Source organism: Seriola dumerili, unplaced genomic scaffold (assembly GCF_002260705.1).
Source record: "Seriola dumerili isolate Sdu_G_001 unplaced genomic scaffold, Sdu_1.0 BDQW01000800.1, whole genome shotgun sequence".
Lineage (NCBI taxonomy): Eukaryota > Metazoa > Chordata > Actinopteri > Carangiformes > Carangidae > Seriola > Seriola dumerili.
Window position 1 is genome coordinate 986,950 of NW_019175055.1, and position 22,697 is coordinate 1,009,646.

Here is a 22,697-nt window from a genome sequence, read left to right on the forward strand (position 1 = left end):
AAAAAAAGAAAGAAAGATTTTCCCTTTTCACTTTGGTGGAAGTACATTTACTCAGGTACAGTTTTGAGGCATCTGTACTTGCCGGAGTATTTATATGTCACGTCTAATCCACTTCATTTCAGAGGGAAATCTTGTAAAAATACAATTAGCTTGTAAAATATGACAAATAGAAGGGAATTATGACGTCCGCGGTCAGAGGACGACGAGTCAATCATCAAAGATCTGAAGCTTTTTTTGCTCATTTTTAGTATCTTGAATAAGAGATTAGTAGATTCATTGCTGTTCTTGTTGACGGGTCGCTGCAGCAGATCACCATCCGCACGTTTTGATTTGGCAGAGGTTTTTATACCAGATGCATTTCCTGACAGAATGCTTTGGGGGAGCCGGGGATCGAACCGCAGACCAAGGAATGAGCGTCCAACCTGCTCCACCAGGGCCACCCCCTTAGATTACTCTGTTTAATTAATGAAATTCAGCCCTACCTACAGTGTAAGTGTGAGCTGACGTGTGTGTGTGTGTGTGTGTGTGTGTGTGTGTGTGTGTGTGTGAAATCACACTCAGAGGGTGGTGTTTGTGTGAAAAGGAATACACACCACCAGCAGGTTCTCGTAGTCATGGAGACTTTTTTTTTTCTCCATAGGAGTCATAGTAAACAAAAAAGAACTTTGTGTTAACAGAGAACCGAGAATAAAACCATATTTAGATTTTTTCTGTCTGCTACACATCTAATAACACGTTTTCACGCTGGCTTCAGTTTTGAAGAAGCCGAGCGATCCACTTATTATGAATCAAAGGTGTAATGCGTAGTTTACACTTCCTCAATGAGCGGTACAAATTACTGCCACTTTTAAGGTTAGCCCTTTCATTTCTAATCCACATTTTGATTATAGGGTTTTCACATTTAAGTAGCTGTAAAGCTGAATTACCAGCTCTGCTATAGGACGTGAACGAAATGCATATTTGATTTTTTTTTATTTTTTTCCCTGGAATTGTCTGTAAATCATTAATTGAAATGTGATTTACTCTCCCAGCTTTTAATGATGCATACCTCTCCACTCCCCACATAGATTTTGTAATTAGGGAAAAAAATCGCAGATAACATTTAATTGATAATATTCATGATAATGAATCAACCACTTGTGCATTTATTTACATGCACTTTACTGTTGATGTTGTTGCACTGAGCACTTGTTATTTTTCTGAATAATCGTGTCTTTTGACAGAACACCAGCGGCGGGTGTCGGCCCTGACTGGCCTGACAACATCCACTTCACCTTCCACTTTTACCGCTTCCCACCGGTCACATCGCAGCAGCTCAAACTACTGACCAGTGACAAGGTTCAACACAAAACTAGCGATCCACTTCCCTGTGTCCTGGCCTCCATCAACAAAGATGGCACTGTCAGCTCAGGTAAGGATCCACCGCTGCAAAAAAGAAGTATATATATATATATGTGTGTGTGTGTGTGTGTGTGTGTGTGTGTGGTTCATTTCCTCACTGAGGTGGAGAGTCAAGGCCTCCATCAATAACAGTCAATATTTGTGGTGAATGACTCTGTCCTTGGTACTCCATGCACTTTAAGTGTTTTAAATACGACTTGTACAATTAAAGTTTTAAGATTTACTAATAATAATCCTTTGGGAGTCTACGGAGGATTTTCGCTGTTCCCACCCTCACTGCTTAGTCGCAAAGCGTGGCTCCTGTCGCCTTGGCCACCTTGACAACATGTAACTTCTTTTCACCTTGGTTTTAACAGCTGTACCGTTCGCTGTCGAACTGAGCTGAAACCCAATACTTACATTTAACAGTGTAATCCTCGGGCTCTCTTGTCAGTGTTGTTTGCTTTCATTACTGGCGCAATGAATCTTGGGATAGATTGGGATCCTTCGTTGCTCAGGAAAAGAGGGACGCATTTCTCGGCCGCATTTCAACGAGTCTTCGAAATTGGACAGTGTAGTCGCCACGGTGACGTAATCGGCCTTCAAATGCTGCCTCTGAAGGATGCAGCCCCTGAACCGGGACACATCTTTACTCTTCCAACCGCCATTGGCTTCCATTCATATTAGCACGGTGTGAAACGCAGGCCTATGTTGTCACTGCAAGGTTTTACAGTGGAGAACGTGAACTGACAAAACTCATGCTGTTTGGTGCATTCGTGGCCATGTCAGAAGGTGGAGAAAAAAACGTATTGTAAGCTCAGTTGCAGACAGTGGACGTACATCAGGCTGTGAGTTGTGTTGCTGCTGCTCTCCAGGTGAACATGGTGCAGCCGGCGCCTACAGACTCTGAGCTCGTTCCATGATGCTCCGTGATGTTCTCTGACGCTGAGGCACTTCTCTTTCAATCAGCCGAGCGGGCGCTGATTGATGTCAAGTCTATTCATGTAGCAACTAATGAAATGGAAGAGATATTACAGCTTCTGACAGAGCGTGATATTGAACACACAAACAACCCCCCCACACCCCCTCTCTGGTTCCTACACCTACCCATATTCTTCATTCTCCAGACACACACTCCGGTCCAACTCCATCAATATTTCTCTGTCTGTTCCTGCGTCTCTTTTTGCTCTTCCACAAAGCCCTCCTACATTCACACAGATCCTTTCCATAAATTCTGAGGCTAAGACCCTTTTCCACTTTTCTTCCTGCCAACTGCTGAACTTCTTATTTCCAAGGATTAAGCGCTAATTAGGTTCATTCGCAGCTTCTCTCCCAGGTAATTGTTTCTTCTGGTTTCAAAACCTGACTCATCTGTCTTTAGTAGCTTTTACGTGATAACCCACAAAAATACTGTAAATTTAAATGCTATCTACAAACAGATAAGAGCTGTCCTTTCTGTAAATATGTTATTGTAGTTTGTCATGAAACAGCTGCTCAAAAAGATTAAACTTGAGTGGATTCAGAAGAAATGGTGCCATCACATCAAATCTGTTTTTATTTTATTTTATTTGCAAACCCATTACAAGCAGATATGAGAAAACGTCATGAATATTTGGAAGTTTTTGTCGTAATTGCTCCCTAGATTACAAGTTTCATCAGTTAAATATATCAGATTACAAACAAAGGCAGAACAAACAATTACACAACAGCAACTGGAGATTCTCTGTGTCTGATTTCATTGGAGAGATTGTAATTTGATTTAATGTTACTGATGTTTACTCAACAGTAATATAATCAGAGTGATGTGAGATAAAAAGAAAACAAAAGGGAGAAAATGACTGAAAACTGAAATTAATTCTTATCTCTGTGCAATTACTTGTTAAAGTGGGAAAAACAACAGACGATTAGACGATTAGTCAGATAAAAACTGCCTTTAAACGACCATATTTTCCTCTTCTCTTGTGTTTTATTTGAAGTGTTGATCCATAAGAAGATATATTTGTGGTTTTAAGAATCAAAAACCATCTCAATGTAGTCGTACATCTCCTCTCTCAAGCTTCTCTCTGGAGCTTTGACTGTTTTTCTGAGTTAATCGAATAGAAAAATATTAGATTTCAGGTAAACAAGAAACCAAATCCTGCAAGGTTTAGATAGTGGGCCCAGGTGGGCGGGGTTTGGTGACTGCTTTGTTGTGACATCACAAAGTTCCAGAAGTCCTGACGGCTGGTTTTAAGGTTCAGTTGAATGCCTGCCTGAATACAGGCTGTGTGCATTTCTCTGTGGACTGAGGCTTTGATACTTTCACAGTATTAATATAGAACCTAGACCTGATCTATAATCAAACTACACATGGACATCTGCTTTTAGACGATACAGGACCTTTAACGACATCATGGACAAGCTTTTAACATAATTTAAGTCAAATGTTTTGAAAGAAAAAGTTCAGTGGTTTATCACTGTAGCCTTTCTTGGACCGACATGACCACTGGCTTAGAGCAGTATAGTGTATATTGTTCGCTAATGTAGGCAAACTTTAGATCAGTGCTTGTGCTACTGTCACCGTTAAGCTTGAGAATCATTTTCATGGTTTCATCACAAAATTGAAAAAAGAGACAAACACACTCCACTTCACCAGAAGATACTGTGTGTCTTTTATTGACTTTTGCTAGCCTCATTCCACTCTTCAATTAGGTCTCCTAATGACGGTGTCCGTAGCCCCAACCGATACTGACTCAGGTGACATCACCTGAGGACATTGATCCGGCTTCCTGCTGCTCCTTCTGGAGCCACAACAGGCGCTTACACAACTTTTTTACAGATGTAGCAGTTCTTCCGGAGACCTGTTCACAAACTGTGAAGTGTAAAATCAATGATAATTGCAATAATCAATACATGTAGCTTCAACCTAGACTGAAACAACAGTAAATTGACTGTTCAACAGCAGTTCACTTATTGTATTATTGTACTCAAGTGAAGCTTCAGGAGATTTAAGGTCATTGTTTTGATTTTTCAGTTAAACTCTGAATATCATCAATACTTTCTAACTTCTCCTGCTACAGATATTAAGCCTTTCTGCTTCTTTGTTTAGACTCATTGTGACGGTGTGTTAACCACAAACAGGCTCAATTATATCCTTCTGTAAAATGTATAGAATGGAGTTGATTGAATAGTTTTTCTCTTTTTTTAGTGGTTGTGCGTCTTCCTGCCCTCGGGCAGTTCTGTCTGCTACATGCTTCATTGCTGAGGCAAGCTGTCGGCATTCAATGCAGCCTTGAGAAAATATAAAGGAATTCATGTTTTCTTATTTTTTTTTTGGATTCCTGTTTGTGTTTTCCTCCGTGCCATCCTCCGCTCCTTATTCAGTCTTGTTGTCATGTCTCAATCTGTGAAAACAACGCAGAGCCCCGTCTAACGCAGCGAGCTCCAACCACATGCTGCTCTGTACAATCTCTGGCTTTTAATTTGACGTTTCGCTTCAGCTGTTGTGACGACCAGCCTCTGTTGGTGGCCTCCTTTAACAGAGTAGGACACCGTTAAACCGCTACGCTGTTGTCTTCATGTTGGCTGGACTTGACTTTGATCACCACATGTATCACCTCTTCATAAATAAGAAATATATCAATGAACACAGGGACATAAAGATATCTGTGGACAGTCACAGGAAAGGACATATATTGTAGCCTGGTGGAGAGGGATGTGTCTGCTACACTGTGTAAGAAGAAGGAATATAAAGTGTGGAACAGTCTGAGGAACAACGTGATGAGCTGAAGGTTTTAAATTCATTAATCTGAAAAATCATTTCGGTTTTCTATATCTGTGAATTCTACTGATCAGAGAGGGGAATACCTTAAAACCTCATTTCTAATCAGAAACGTACAGATAAAAATTCATTGATACGTGGCAACTCTTACCACACTACACCTCCCTATCTCACAATTCAGCCGGATCAGAAGGATATGCAGCTCGGATGAGGATTTTCAGGATCAATCAGCTCCACTTAAGGATCGTTTCAGAAAAAAGGGGCTTATGAGGAGGAGTGGATCACAGAGGCATCCAGGCACTTTGATGAAATCTCACAAACTGAATATCTTAACAGAGTTAAATCAAAGGAATCTGTATCCAGGGTCACCTGTTGTGTTCGGTGCTCACCTGTTGGAAGAGGCATTGGCACATCATTGATACAGACCCCTCACTGAAAAGTTGGTTCAATAATCCTTCCTTTATATAAAAGACCACCACATCTTGGTAATAGTAAGAGCAGACTCGCCTCCACCCACTGCTTCACACTCTCTCTCCGTCACATCCCTCCAGCCAGTTACAAATGTGGGAATTGTCAACAGTGTCATTTCACATATAAAAGTGTTTATATACTTTCAGTCGTCCTCACTCAGGAAGAATCTTCAGTATCAAGAGCATTATATCTTGTAATGTGGAATATGTAATATATATATAAAATCTTAAATGTCCTTGTGGGCTTCCTTATGTTGAAAAAACAACTAGAACCCTTAAAACTAGGATTACTGAACACAGATGTGCTGTTTGTAACCAGGATGTAAAACGCCCAGCACAGTATATCCACTCTCAGATACACTGGCATTGAAACTATAGAAGTGATATTGACTCTGTACCTTTCGGGATATATACACTGAGCATTTTCACACCACGCGGTCTGAAGACCTTTCCTTTGACTGTCCATGTTGTTCACAGATATCTTTATATATATCTTTATATATGTGCCGTGTTCTCTTCAGGTATCTGTGTATTCCTGGGTCCATTTATATATTTCTGTCTTATTTATCAAGAGCTGATTTCATGCACCGTTAGTGTTTTCTAAATCTGTATATTTTTCTTTAATATCTTTTTAGAATATAGATGTGTTGAAGGTGTGACAGCTACTGGCTTGATGTGTTTCTATTGTGCTTTGACGATCCTTTCTATATTTCTATACATCTATGTTTCCTCAGTATTATATGGTTATGTTTTGGTACTTTATTATGATTATGTATGTGCACCGGAGCCTATGACCGATTTAAGATGGCGACTGTATTTGGTTAATTCAGTCTGTATGTATTTAAATCTGGATCTGGATTTAGCAAGTAGATATTGATGGATCGATACAGTAGGTTTGCACGTACATCATGTGACCGCCATGTGAACAATTTAAGATGGTGACTGTTTCATTAGTCCAGCAACTGTTCATTTTATAGACTCTTTGGTGAAAGAAAAAACTATAAAGAGTCTTTTCGTTTAGCAATGTAGGCATTCATGTCACATCAGTTTTAATATTTGAAATCTCCCAGTGAAACTTTGGTTCATATTTTGTCTGTAATTTAAATGATATACGTTACAGGGCTCTGATATTTGAACCATCTAGCTTGTGAGAATGACCCTGTGCTGTTTTGTATTTTAGGACTTGGACTTGAATCATATCAAGCATTTTAAATCCAATTCAAAACTATTATTTTTATTAAATTACCATTGCAGTTAATACAGTGATACGTCTACTATATTTTACAGACAGTGACTAAGGCAGAACATTTCATTTCCCTTTTCCAATTTAGCAAATTATGTTAATGTAAAACATTAAGCAGTGGCTGCACTGCACTGGCTGATCTCAAGATATGAGCGATTCAAGTATTGAACAAGATCAACGATCCACTGACTGCTCTCTCGTCATTCAGTGTGTGTGAGTGTGTGAGTGTGTGAGAGACAGAGAGAGAGAGAGACAGAGGTTGAGAGAGAATATGTAATCTGACTTTGAGCTTCAAAGCTGCTGCAGTTATTCAGCGTTGTGAATCTGTGTCCTGCTGGGTGGAAGTTCCCCAGAAGCCCATTGAATTCCTAAACCCATTTTAGGCTGTGGGTGGACAACCCTTTCATGTCTCTTCATGCTCTTGTTAGGAGCCAGAAAAATGTGTTTGAGTCGAGCTATCGAGTCGGTTTTTACAGCTACACTCGATCAGATTTTATGTCACATGTCACATGTGGGTGCAAATGAGGAAAAGACGCAAGACCTGATCTATCTTTAGATTAATTTCTGCTGATCGGCCAGTTCCACTGGCAGGAAATCATCTCTCTAAACAGGAAGTGATATTAAATATGAAAATATTACAGCAAAATCCAAAATTTCCATTGTGCTCTGACCTGGATGAGTTGAGTTGAGTTGAGCTGCCATTCTAAAACTTTCAAGTCAGGGTCCCAAACGTGCAAATTTTCCAAATACAGAATAATATGTGCTTTTCCAATATCTATTATTTTTTCCCACCAAAGACAGAAGGTTTCTCACAGTTGTCTTCTGATCCAGACCAGAACACAGTCAGCTTCCTCAGTCCTTAAACCCTTAAAGACTGATTTTGCTTCGGCAGCTGGTGCAACATTTTTACAATTATGAGAAAGCAATTCAAATGTAAAACCTGCAGGTAATAACAATTAGAAGAATTCACCAGTGAGCAAAGGAATTTGCAGTTTGCTTTGTTGTTAGTTTGTAATAAAATGTATTTTGAAGCCACAACAAGAGAGAAATGTATTTTAAACCCAGCAGAGGGACAAACTAGAAGTTCTGAGTAGCTAATGGTAACAACAGATCAATATGTGCACTGTGTTACTCTTGGAAATTATTTGCCAGAGATGGGAATAATCCAGTAAACAGCCAGGGTCCTCCCACACAGCTGTTTACATTCGCCTCCTGATGAGAACTCTTCTCAGGACTGTGTGGGCGTTTACAGACTGTGCTTGATTGACATGTCTGTGACTTAACAGTTGGCTGTGTTGCATCTTTTAAGGTAAATTCAAGATAAAAAGCAAAAGCCAATTTGTGCTACAAAAAAAAGTACCAATTAAAGTGCTTTAGCTAAAGCTTGCTATCAATGTATGCACCAAACATACATGTGGTGTTTGTGTGTTGGGTTTGTGTTGCAGCTCAGTCTCAAGACTTTCCAAGAACTCTCGTTCTCTGTGATGTTTTTTCTCCTTCTCTCAGCTCTGAACTTTTTAATTGGTCTCAAATTAAAGCAACTAAACTATTTAACTCACAAGGATGCAACTTTTTAAATAACCTGTCATCCTCCAGGTGCTTTGTCAACCTGTAACCGGAGCTGATACCGAATCAGTGAAACGTCCTTCACCAGCTCTTTGATCCACCAGAGATCAAGGACTTGTCTGTCCAATATTTAAAAAAAATTAAAAACACCAGTGGCTGCAAATCTGCAAGACTTATTTGTTTAAATGCTACCTCACTGGTTTTTACACACTGAATATACATGTGACACGTGTATAGCTTTTAAACATGAAACAAGAACTCCAGAAAAATAAAGGCGGACTCATTTTAAGCCAAAAACATTAGACACCTTACCCCCTGGCTAACTCAGGCCTAAGACCAATGTTACCATGGTAACAAACAATGACACCTGCACTGACAAGCACCCAACAAAAAAAAAAAAAACAGGAAAACATGGCTTATAATTTGTGGTTTGCTAACATCGTCATGGTGAGAGAAAAGAGAAGAAGAGATTTTAGTGAGTGAAATGTGAAATGTCCATGTAACTGTTTAATTCTATTCTTCTGTTGAGGTAAACAGAGCTGAGCGGTTGGATGTGGATTGAAAAAAAAGTCTTAATTTACCCAGAATTCATTGTAACACAGTTTGGCTAAAGTCAACAGCTAAACTGCTTTGTGCAACGAATGAATCTATTTGTTATATCTAAGCCACAGTCAGAGTCTGTCTTTGTGAAAGCGGACCCAGAACAACACATGTACGTCTTCTTTGACAGTATTATTTCCCTGTGTCCTCCAGTGCTGTTATAATTCAGTTAGGACTAGGTTAAGTTAAGGAATTGATTGTTGTTTGGGTTAAAATCATGATTTCATGAGGACGAGGGCATCGTTTTTCATGGTTACACCAATAACTTGGTTGAGTTTGGGGAGCGATCAGCTGCTGGCGGTCTGCTCCGACACGCCGACTTCTTTCCTCTCTAGATATTTTGGTTCTACAGCGACGTCGCTCTACTTCCTGTCGTTTCTGGGCATTTGCTGAAACTACTCTTTATCTTTTTTTTTTCTTGTGGGGACAGTCTCCCTTACAAATACACATTATGCTCTACATCTTGATGAGATAAACCATGTCAATCAAAAATATGTGGGTCGAGTGGAAATGTATTCATCTAAAAACGTTGATTATTACTTTTAGGTACTGCTGTAGAAAACCAGAGCATTATATCCAATCTGACAAAGAGCATCACAGCCCTGTTGTTGCAGCAAGAAGCCCTAAGTGGCAAGTATTTGTTTTTTTCTCTTTAAATAAAAGGTCCAGTTTCCTGCAGATGCAATGGTAAATGTAGCCTTCATCTCCAGTGATGCTGTGGTTAGCATCAGTCTCCACATCATCTCTGCATCCTCATTGTTTTCTCCGCCTGCAGGCTTCGCAGCGCTGTCCAGAGTTGTTGATGCCCGGCAGGATTTTCTGCCTGCCCGGCCTGCTGTGTACACATGAGGCAGGCCATCCAGGGTTGTGTGTGTGTGTGTGTGTGTGGGGGGGGGTGCTTGGTGCCCCCTCCTCGTCTGCAGACCTAGCTGCACACACACACACACACACACCACCATGTACAACCCTTGGGCCTGATCTGTCAGCTCTTCCCCGCTTGTGAGCACAGACACACACACAGCACACTCTCTCTCCCTCCTGCTCTCCCTCTGTGCTCTCTTTGCCACCCGTCCACTGCACACAAGCCCAGAGCATGCTGGGAGAATTAATGGTCCAAGTGGAGAGAGTTGGCGGGTGGTTGGGGAGAGGGGAGGGCGAGGGGGAGGTGGAGGAGTCTGTGTGAGTTAGGTTAAAGGAAAAAAAAAAAAAAGAGTTTTGAGGCAGCACAGAAATATTGTCTCTTGATCTTTTTCTCGAATGCTGTTAGAAAATCTGTCGTGGTCGCTCAGTAAGAATCTTCTATCATCACTCTTCTCCACGTTATAGAAAAATGGAGATTTCCATGGTCGGTATGTTTTTATTCTGATTCATTTCAGATTTCTGATCAAAATACAAAAACATTCCAGTGTGGGTGGATTTTACTCAACTGTCCGCTACACTTAAGGAGCTGCAGCCCACCTCATCCTGCCGCTCACGGCAGAGTGTTAGTGTCTCCTGGCGGCCTGAACGCCGCTTCAGACGCTTTTCTACCTCGTCGATACATCAATAAATAATAAATCCGATAAATGAGGCCTTGTGTTTTTAAATTCGTTCTTTAGATTACTGTATATTTATATCAATACAGTAAATCGTAGTGTAGTACTATATTAATGAAATAATCTAAGCTCAAAGGCCCACTTACTAGATTTTTAGAGCTTTCAGCTGCATCTCATGAAAGCAGACAACTTCAGCTGTCTGTGAGCACCAGACCAAAACCAGTCACTAGCTCCATTCACTGATGATGACCATGACGTGCTCCAAAAAGCTAGTAAGTGACCTTTGAGCTTAGAGTTTGTTCAACATGATAAAGTTGATGAAAAGTCCTTAAATGGCTCAGAAAAAGTGGGCAACCTCTGTCTGCTGATGAAGGCCATGCAATATGATTGAAAGCTCCAGAACAGCTGCTAATTGGACCCAGAGGTGCAGCTTGTGAACAGGCAAGGCAGGCAACTGCTCGGGGCTCCAGGCTGTCTGTTGTTTAGACTCGAGAATCGCCACAGAATGGACCTCATGGTTTTCTTAAGTTCATGTCATTTAGATCAACAGCAAATTCAGTCTTTTTCCGTCCCTTGAAACTATTAAGAGATAAACTTAAATCGATCTAATGTGCGATTGAAAAGGCTTCTAGTTCTAAAGCTCTATTCCATCCTGGAGTCAGAGTCAATAAAACCCTGCTGAGCCCCAACCCGAACTTTAGATATTGGTATTTGCCATCAAAAACCTTTCGACTTGAAACCGAAGAGACGCCCACATGTAGCAGTGGTGGCCTCTGAACAGGCTGTCTGTCTGCACACATGCATCATGGGAGTACAGCAAGAAAAAGAGACGAGTTTTCCTTCAGTTCATGCTGGTCTCTTTAACACAGCGGGGTTGTCACCAAAGGTCCTCATTACTCCACCTCTCTGCAGCCGGCTGCTCCTCGCCAGGTTCAGCTGATGGGAGTAAAGACAGCATGGGGGCTTTGATACAGAGAATTCTGGGAATTGCAGATCCACACTTACACCTTTAACACACACACACACATGGTAACGTTAACACGCCGCTGCAGGTTGGGTGTGCCCACTCACCAGCTGAGTTGGATCTCAGATGGAGTGAGTTTCATGTGAACTGCTTTAAGTTGGGGGATGAGACAGGTTTGAAAGCCGTCATCAGAGAATCACAGGGCCCTCGTTTTACATCCTCAAATTGAATTCGGGCTTTTACTTTAAAGGGATTTCATCAAAATGAAATGGCTGCTGTGTGTGTCCCTGCATGTAACCTTTGCAGGAGTGGACAAAATAAATGGCTAACAACATAAATGTCTAATGAGATTTTCAGCCGCCTGTTGTCCTCAACAACTTCACTTAACGAACTGTGCGTGTGGTATTTTCTCTGAAAAAGAAAACTGTGTCTTCGGAGTGATGAAGAGAGACATTTGCTCCTCTTAAAGGTCCAGAAGTGATTGTGGATGTGTTGATTAAAGTCATGACTTTATCCCGCTGTTGATGAAATCACTCTTGAGGTTTTTTTGGCAGAGTGTTAGGAGCCATTATCATCTTGAATTATGGGAACCCTGGGGGGTGGGGGCTCCTGATTCTGTAAAATGGCCTCATACTCGCCGGTTGTTGTACTCCCATGCAGCGCAATCATCAGACCAAGTGACTCAGAGTAGATGGCTGTTGTACCAGTTTAGATCTGTCCACAAGGCTGGTGACGGATATGATGACTGTTCCTCCGTATTCAAACCAGATGGACGAGAGGAAAGACGGTGGAGACGTACAGTATTTACACTACTTCAGTTTCTGAGGCTCTGCTTTTCTGGTGTATCAATGCAGTTTATCAAACAAATAGGTAACACATTAAAGGGATTTAGTCTCGTACCAATTGTGAGAGACAGACAAGAAAAATTCAGATTAAAATCAATGCAGATATCCCATCTCTAGTTTCTAAAATCACAGGATCCCTTACCTTTCAAATCCCACTTCCCCGGCACTGACTTCCAAACCTACGGGAAACATAAAGATGATGTAAAACTCATTAACAGGGAACCTTTTAATTAATTTAGTAGTGTCCTTGTCAGGTTTTTTATGGTGTCATATACAGTGCAGTCCATTAATATTTCCATGGTAACATTTTATTCATGACTGCTTTATATATTTAATTATACTTTTATGTATAGTATCTATTTTTCTTCCCTCTCTCAGGCTCTCCAGGTCTGCAGGTCCAGTTCAGAGTAGACGACAGTTTCCTGAGGCCGGGAGAGAAGCGCTGGTTCCTTCGCTACCTGGCGCTTCACACCATGCACATCGACATCTGGGACAGCACCTCGCTGCTCCTCATCGGCTCTACCGCCATCGAGCTCAAGGTAAGAGCCCGAGGTCGACCCGAGGTGACACCGATACAGTCGTGATTGTTACTGTGGTCGTTTTATTACAGCGTAAACTCTGAGTGAAGAATTAAAACAAAGAAGAAGAGACGTTCTGTTTACACATGCAACGTCAACTCATGACACATCATCTGTCATGGGTTCATGCAGCAGCTGCAGATTGTTTTAACACATTTATCAGAGTGAACCTGGCGCTGCAGAGAACACTGCTGCTGATAACAGAACAACAGACACAAACACATCTATTTGTATAAACCTAAGAAAACTTATAAAACAGACTTTTCATAACTTATGATAAATGGTTTCTCTTTATGTCTACAAGAGATATACAAACACGAGGGCTGTTTTTAACTTTATAAGTGTTTTTTTCTAACAGGAAAGGGGCAAAGGAGTTTAAACTCTTTGCACCAAAGTGTTGATTCTGTTCTGAATAACCCCATTTCTCTTTAGTGCTGCTTCCAGAGTTGTCCAGAGAACTCACCAACTTTTCCTGTCGTTTTAACCTCCTGAAGAAAAACAAACCACAGATTAAAGCTTCTTAAATTCCAGGCTTTTCACTTCTGCTGTTTATTAATTGGACAGAAACTCTCAAAACAACCTTGATGTGGAATTGATTCGTTTTGCAACTGTGTGAAATTTGTAAAGGGTTTAATGAGAAAGAATCGAGGGAGTCATTTACAAGCAGGCAGAGCTGATTTTGAACTTGACCTCATCCATTTAGCAAGAACACAAACCCCAACAGTTCCTCAGCCACTGACATGTCATTTCATTTTCTTGCTACTCCGTCTTTGTTTTGTTGTTTTCCCCTCACTACATTTGAGTTTACATGCACCTTATGTCTTTTCCTCACACCCTGTTCTGCGTCCCCAGTACATGTTGCGTCAGGGTAAATCAGCAGTGCAGGCTCTTCATGAGGTGGAGGTGCTGACCACCGACTACGTGGGGGAGGACACCCTGCTGACGAGCACAGGTCTGGGTCGACACACGGCCTCCGGCCCCATGACGGTCCGCACCATTGTGAAGGGCCGGCTGCACGTACGCACAGGCAACATGGGTGAGTACAGGGAGAAGTGTTTGACTCTGACAAGGTCTTTGTTTACCGAGTATTACGTCAGCACAGAACATCACGTCTAATAAACACTGTAATGGAATCAACATGCCGAGAGTTATCGTCATGGTTTTCACCTGCAGATGAAACTCAGCTCAGGTGTCGTGAGCCGTCGTCAGTTGATATTTTGTCACATATAAGGATCCCAAGGCCACGTGGAAACTGCCATCTCTTCTGCAGAGATGTCTGGCGGTGCATACAGAAAGTTTTTGATATTGTTCACAGGGATCAATGAATGAGCAGAAGATGCCGTATGGATTATTACATCTCCACGACTTACGTACGTCCAATTCTCATGGACGCAATGTCTCACTAACGCCTTGAGGGAACTTTTTCAAATTTGGCACAAACATTCACTTGGACTCAAGGATGAACTGACTAGATTTTGGTGGTGAAAGGTCAAGGGTCAAGGTCACTGTGACCTCACATTCTTGTGAATGCGATATAACAGAAACACTAGTTATGACACAATTTAACTCAAATGTCTATAAAGATAAAATGAAGTGACGGTATTTTATATCCAAATGATCAAAGGTGAACTTCACTGTGACATCATGATGTTCTGCCAAAACACTTGTGTCCGTTATACAATGCTGTAACTCTTGATAAGAATTTACCAGACCAGGCAGATAGGTGGTTTGTTGTTGCTGATTCTGCTATGGAGAAACTAAATCTAGTGCTGCCCCCACTGGGACACAGAAGAGAGTTTAGAGTGAGTGCATGAGATGAGGGCTGTACCAAACAAAACATGAAGGTAAATGTAAGGAAAGGAAAGCCAGGAAAAGAAGAAATACGGTTGTTTAAGCTTTCAACAGAAGATTCAGTTTCAGTATCACTCGAATCTCCTTCTCCCGCTGAAATATTTACAGGAGTGTTTTCTATTCAGGTCATATTCCATTTGGAGCCTCAGATTACAAAGTAATGTTGTCTGTTTGCTTTTATTGAAGTGTAGAGTTGGGAAATGACAGTGAATCCCTGGGGATGCTGCTGCTGCTGTTTAAAGTTCCCATTTTTGTGGAGGCGTGCAGGCCCGCAGAGCAAACACAGAGCCAGGGCGAAGAAATATCTCCATGTGATAGTTCCATTCCGTCTAGCAACCGAGCACCTTTCCTCTCACCTTCCACTCATCCAATTTGGGCCTGGTGTGCCCCCGCGGCGCGATGGCAGCTGATGATAGCTCCTGCACCATTAATCAACTGTTGAAATGATACTCTCTCTCATAAACAATGCATCATTCTCCGGGCCTCAGAAACTCTGCGCGCTGCCATTGTTGGGGCTAAATATGCCAGCGCTTTCTCGTTGTGCTTATCACTCGGAGCAGGTTGAGATCGCCGTGGGTTATTGGGTGTGCTGGGGACGGACGGAGGAGGGTTGTGTCTGGCATGTAAATTCCAATCAAGGCTCAGATATCCATCAAGCTCCGGCCAACAGTCACAATCAATTTGGGATGGGACGACTCACAAGGACTTTTCTTTGTTTCCGCTTCCATCTCTCTCACAGTCACGCTTCTCTCCTCACTCTCTATCGCCGTCTCCCCGTTTTCTCCCTTTCATCCATTTACCTCTTCCCCTCCTTTCACACGATCTCTCCGTCTTTCTGTTTCCTGCTCTCACCTCCCAGATATCCACTGCGTTTCTCTGCGTCTGTCATCAAGCCGTAATGAATCGGCGCCCTCATTTTGGATTCAGGATGTGACGCTCGCACATTAATGCTTACTGTGGGGGGGTCGGGAGGGGGGCAGGTGGTTCTGTATGAAGACTTTGACAGAGATGTGATGGGAAGGACTCGCACAGGAGACGTACACACAAGCATGTGCGGATATCAAATCACTCACACGTGCAAGGAAGGCATGCAATCATGCACACAGACTCATGGACGGGCAGGTGTAGCGGAGCGTGGACAGGTTGTGTGATGAGGCAGGATAGCAGAAATGAGAGGCGGACAGGTGGAGGATATCACTGATATCAAATGAAAACCCTGGAACTCCCACTTTCTTTCTTTCTTTTTTTTTTTGGATTTTCAAGTTGAATTGAATGATTACATGGATCCACTGTTCGGAAATTTCTACCACTGCTAATCAAACACGCACACTGACCCGAGCTGAGAGACGGGGTGTGTTTCTGTGTCGACACAGAGCAGATGCAGCTCCCGGGTTTCAGCTCGACAGGTGAAGGGAGGCTGTTCGATGACAAAGAGCAACAGAACAGACGATGATGATCTTGACGCTGATTGTGCCTTTGTGCTGATTTATTATTACTCATGCATTATTATACGATCATGTTGACTGGTTTAATATGTGTCACAAATTGAGAAAGAAACAGTGGCCGTTAGCTAGCTCGGCTGCAGAATGTCTTTGAAACAGGCCTTTATTCAGCGTGTGGCTGCTGCTGTCAGACATGAAAATAGTGTCTATGTGGAGACCAAAACTGAGCAAAGAGGAGAGTGAAAAGTATCAGGCCTGACTCCAGACAAACTTTACGTGTGTAGTTGAGATCAAAATGATGCGTACTCAGGACTCATGTAATAATGTAGTAATGACTCCCGAGAACTTGTGGGTCACAACATCAACATGTTGACGGCTGCTGTGATCCCATCTCTAGTTCCTCCTGAATTCACCTGAGTAGTAATCTTAGTGAAAAGCCTGTTTTCTGATTCGCTCCTGTTTGAATTTACTTACTTCCTCTTAATGCAAATTCAAACCTACCTCCATGTTTACATGCTGTTTTGATAAATTCAGCATATGGTGTGATAAAATATTTTTACAGCACTAATAACTTTCAGTACAGACTCATATATCATTCAGTACTCCACTGCTCTGAGTTTCTCTTCCCTAACAGAAATACTGTTTTCATTCACTAAATATTTACAGTCACTTTGATCTTGCAGTTTTTTTTATTTATTTATTTATTTTTTATCTCTGTCAAGTTAAAAGCCTTCCTGTGACTCACAGGGGCATAATCCCTCCCATCCCTGCTCGGCTTTTCCTTTGACTTGACTTATGCGGAAAATGTTGAGTTTCATTGACAGTGAGAAAAACAGCAGAGCAGGAGTGATTGAAATTATTCCTCTTGTAAAGTGAAGCTCACAGCTGCAGAGCGGAGAGAGTGTGATATGACTCTATTCTTGTACTGATGGAATTAGTGCTTTGGAAATGCCCAGTATTTTTGCATTTTCCATGTGAGCCACGGTGTTACGTAGTCACCCTAAAAAAGAATGTATTAGTTATATAATCATATTAACTAACCGCGCCAATGCAGTCCTGACTACATGCTACTCTCTCTGTTTTTTTAGTCCTATGTTTCAGTCATGCATGCGATTAATCTTTACTTCAGCCCGTTGGGAATTAATCAGAATGAGGCTTTATTGGAAAAAGTGAGTGGCAGACTGTCATTTCCAAATGAAAAAGAGTGAAACGCCAAACGATATCCTTTTTAATTATCACAAGGTGGGATTGACAAGTAATTAATTAAATGGTAATGATATACGCTGTCAGGCCCATTCAATCATTCCATAAAGCAGCTTTTATTAATAGCGTCGTAAAGGACAAAAGGAAGTGGCTTAATCAGAATAATAGAGAGTTGTGAAATCGTGGCTGAAACATTAGGGGGTTTGGTTTTGATGAGGTCTCGAGGAGGCGAAAACAGCGCACCCACACAGGGAAGCGGAGCAGACGAGGAGTGTGTATAAACCGTGACGACCGCCCGCTCCTTGTGTGAAACCGATCGACTGGTGAATCCAGAGGAAAGCTATGATGCCTTATTGATTTCATCTGGTAAATCCACATGATCTCCGAGGTGAAAATGAAGATGGAGGTGGGGACTAGAGAGATGTTTAATGTTGCTCCCAAAGATAGAAAACAGAGAACAGTGAATAATCTTTGTAATCTGTGGTGTCATCGTGATGTAAAGCCCAGAGCTTTTCCAGAGGCTGATAGTGTGGACTGACTGATGGCTTGTTAATGGTGATTAATGTATATCATCTTTCTGAGAGAAACAGACAAGCAAATAAAACATTGATAGATGACAGATGGATAGAAAGGAAAAGATGGATGAAATAAAAACTGAAGAATGTAAGAAGCAAGAACAGGCGAGTCATTTTAATAGATTTGAGGCTGTCGCATGAGTTAAACCATGTGACAGAGGAGTTTAAACTGAGCCCAGAATATTTCTCAAATGTTCTACATGTGTTTATTTATTTGTGTCTCTGTGCCGACACAATCATTTTCTCTCTGTCCAGTTCTTTTATATTTACAGAATAAGTTTCTGTTTATTGACATTTAGCAGCCAAAGTGCCGTAAACTTTAATCCAGGTGTTCATGGTGCCTGGAGGGTGATCCCTAATGATTTGGTGACAAGCCTCACCTGTGAAACAAAATGTCTTCCATATTGTCATTTTATTAAGTTATTTAAAGAGCGAGGGAGTGACAGAGATAGAGTGTGAGGGTGTTAGAGAGAGCATGATAATGAGAGTCTACATTGGGTCTATCACACCTCTGTCTTTGAAAACAGCTGCTGGAAACACGGGTGATGAGATCAGAGGTTGTGGGGCAGCTTCGTGGAGCTGAGGCGAAACTGCAGAGAGCTGAGAGTCGGGTGACGATTCTCTGTTGGTTCATCACAAACTGGCTGCTTATTTTGGCTCGTAATAACTTTAAATCACTTACATTTCCGTGACTGGACCCAAACTTGTATCTGAGCCCAGACTACAGCAGTTTATATAACAGGTTCTGATGGTCCAACGCCATCTTACACACATATCACTTGAGCTTCATAAAAAGGTAATATTAGCTACTTTGCCAAAAAAGTAAGACAATGAGTGCTTTTAATTTCCAATTTGGAAACAGGTTCTTAATATTTGCCAACAGTAAAAAAAAAAAAAAAAAAAAAAAAATAGGCCCATATGTGACAGAAGAGAAAAGCTTATTGATATAAAAATGGTTTTGCTGACTGTGTTGTGTCTATATCCTTTCTCTCCAACTCTCACTTTCTTTTGCTGTCCCTTTTTCTCTGTACACACACACACACACACACACACAGAGAGAGAGCATGTATCTGCTTCAGCACTGTAGAGAAGACAGATTAGAACCTTCTCCAGACCTCACAGTGCTCCTCATCTGCTGCAGCCTGATAAGCCCTGGAGAGACTGGCTGTTGCAGCGGGAGAGAGTATAGAGAGTCCTGCCCAGAGCTGCCACAGGTGGAACCAAATATCAGTGAAATTTACCTGACAATTAGTTTAGCTAGGTGACTTCCCTAAGGGGGCGCATATAGTATGTCTCACTCATTAAAAGCTCTCGCCGTCGGCGCGTAGAGGCCAGACTTTTTCAACCTCGCTTTTAGCCCTGAGGTGAGAGAGAATCTGCTTATTCTGAAAGGTCAGTGGCCTGGAACGAGGAGGCAGGAGAAATCGAATATTGCAGACTACTTTGAAATCCCCTTGGTGCTTGCTCCCATTTGTTCTGAGCGCCAGTAAATCAGTGGTTTGTTGTGGCCTTAACCTCAAGAAACTGCCAGCAGAGCAAAGAGGGCGGGCAGGTGGGGGTAGGGCCGAGTGGGGTTATTGTCATGCAACAGCCAGACGTAGTCAATAAATTTGATAGAGTTCAGCCCCTGGCACTTTGTGCACAATTACTCTCCTCTGCATAGACAACAGAGATCAGCGACACGCTTCTCTCTGCAACACAAACCTGGAGTGTTATCTTACATTTCAGCGGTGAGGCTCATCAGCTGCGTCTGTGTGATTCAGCAGTCAGGGACGGATAATGTGACCAAGAGCAAGACATCCACGTCAACCTGGATTAGCACTAAAGTAGGTATTATCTGATGAGCCTAATGATGGTTCCAGTGATAGACGATTAATTAAAATGATTGAATGATTAAATCAGAGGGTCATAATAGGGTTCATCATCAGACCATTTGTTTTATTGTGGGCACGTAGCACCGGGCGTGTTCATCTTATCGCGTCCTCGCAGACTTATTGTATAATTCTATCCATCATCAAAGGATTCCTCAACACACAAAGGAAAGCAGGCTGAAAAGGGCCGTAATGAGGCGCCTGGAATGAGATCTCTGTGGCTTTGTTATTGATTGGAGATGTTTATGCGACAGGAGAAGTAATGTCTTCACAGTAATATTTGGGAAATATAGCTCCAACAAATACATTGGGGCTGAGTTGTGTGGCCAGGGAAGGGTGATGGATGACGAGGGGAATGCATTGGGACGGCAGACACCTCACCCATTAATCTGCAGAACTGCGCTGTCTGTGTCTGTTTGCATGGCAACACCAGCTCCCCATTACTCATTTAGCTGATGCACATTATCAGTTTGTTGATGAAGGAGTTTGCCTGTAAAAGATTTGGAGGGTACTTTTGGCTCCCCTTACAAAACTCCTACAGGCTCACTGAGGTGTCAGTAAAGCCACTTAATTGCTGCACTCACCATATTTCATGTGGAAGCGTCCTGGATGAGGTTTCCCAGAGCCTCTCTGAAAAAAGGCTAAAACTTCTCACGCTACAGTTAAGCACCTCAGCTGGGTGCGTTGTGATGCTCTAAAGGCTGGAAAGTGATGGGAGTAATGGGAGCATTGTGTCAAAGTGCACTGTAATTTAAAGAGCCGTAAACTTTAGTTTTAATTGCTTCTTCAGTCGACTGTTGTAAATTGCATCCTGCAGATTTCATGTGGTGGCCAGAGTTTACCTGTAAATTGCACAAAACAAGTCTTTTGACCTGTGGTATTTGAAAACGCTCCTGTGAAGATGGTGCATGGCTGCGGGCCGCTGGTGTTGTGGTTGTGGCTCTGTGAGCAATCATCCGTCACACTTCCATTAAGGAGGCGTTTTGTGTGTAAAGTATTGTGCAGAGGTCTAAACAACCCTTCCCCACAGCTACTGCAGAGGCTCTACACAGAATGAATTAATGTTAGAAGGAAATCTAATATTGACCCATCGACCATCATTCACTGTCTTAGTACAAGAGCACCCTGGAGTGCTCACTTATCCACTTACCTTTAAAAAGACGGAAAACTGATGATTTTGCCATTTCGGGACAGACACTGGGAAACAAATAACTGAAGGGAGGTCTAGTTGTAAAGTACGGTGGCCCGGAGAGCTCAACGCACTGCAACTAAAGGAAAAAACATGCAAACAGACAAAACACAATAATGCAATTATGATACATCCATGTGCACTTGTTCAATGCTTTTAACTTCAGAAGTCACAAGGGCATGGCATGCATTGGTACCTGTTCATTTACAAAGCCCTTATTGGGAAATCACCATCGTATATTACGTCTGTCTTGGTCAGATCAGTTGCTACGCACCAAACTCAGTCACATGATCGGCTAACACTCCATGTCGGGAAGGTTAACTCTGAATTTGGGAAGACTGCGTTTGGATGTAATGTCCCGGACACATGGAAGAAGCTGCAGAGCAATTTAAAAATGGATAGTTTAATACGTTTTCCTCATTTTAGAAACAAGATTTTAAACCGTCCCAGAACACAATGCAATGGTTTCAACTGATGAGACTGAAACTGTGTTTTCTAATCTTGTCATCTTATATGTTTTAAATTTTCCTTGTGTTTTTCATTTTATTGTTTATTTAAATTGTATTGTAAATTATTTTTGGACTATCTGTTCATTGAATCATTTTTATTATTTTTTCATGTACATTCAGGTCTCTCTTGAAAATGAGATTTACCAGAATAAATAAAGGTTAAATAAAAAATTGAACAACACGTGCGTCCCAGCTGGGTTCATCACTTTTTAGTGTCCTGTGGAAACACTTCAGTTGTCCTCTATGCTACTTGCAGCACATTTGTTTGTTTGGTTGTGTTGTGAGTATTAGCAGCACATGTGTCGTGAAATCATCTATTTGCACGTGTAGTCTTCAGGTGCAGTGCACTGAGCCCTCAGGGCCACCGTAGTAACGGAGCAGGTTGTGCAGCTTAACCACAAACTGTACAAACTGAGCCGTTCAGTCAGTGACACTAAGCTTTTGTAATGACAGAACTAATACTGTGACAGTTAACAGTTAAAAATGATTCTTTAAAAGTGGGATCTGTAATGATGATGACGACCACCTCTGGTTGAAGGTGATATTTAACAGCTTTGTGTTGAATTGTGTGACTGCATCTCTGACACCCAGCACTCAGTCAACCCGGACAGAGGCCAGCGCTAACCATCCATCAGCATGACACTCAACACGTCGCCAGCTCTCCGTGTCCAGACCTCCGCGGCAATTTCAGGCCACTAATTAACCGCTGTAGGCTTGTCTCCATGTATTGATCCTGCCTCAAGTGTTCTTAGCCAGGGTTTAATCTGGACCCTGTTCACTTTGCCACTGAGTGCAATGAAAAAGTATTGTTTCACATCACATGGGACTGGATTTGTCTTTAGATCTTGGTCTGGTTTGTTTCTTCGAGAAGTGGCAAACACACAAGTCTGGAGCCACAGCCGGAGTCGCACAGATTACATGTTTAAATAGAAGAAATCCAAACGAGAGTTACACAGATAACTGTGCTTCCAACTAATGAATGATCCTGATCCTGATGAGAACACCTCAGACATTCAAACTGCTGATGTGGAGCTTTGTTGCTGGATTAGCTTGTTTGACTGTTTGAAACAAGGAAGCTTGAGTTTTAGTCCGGTGAGATTCTTCATTGGAAAAACA

The 22,697-nt window shown here is 41.9% G+C and overlaps 1 protein-coding gene across 1 annotated transcript in view; it reads left to right on the plus strand.

Moving 5' to 3' along the window:
- The window catches only part of nphp4 (nephrocystin 4), a 162,883-nt gene that overhangs the window by 109,937 nt on the left and 30,249 nt on the right, over positions 1-22,697 (plus strand). Inside the window, exons 15-17 of the mRNA XM_022765934.1 lie at positions 1,224-1,411; positions 12,742-12,902; positions 13,794-13,977. Of these exons, the coding sequence (XP_022621655.1) occupies positions 1,224-1,411; positions 12,742-12,902; positions 13,794-13,977 (533 nt within the window). The remainder of the gene's footprint in view (positions 1-1,223; positions 1,412-12,741; positions 12,903-13,793; positions 13,978-22,697) is intronic.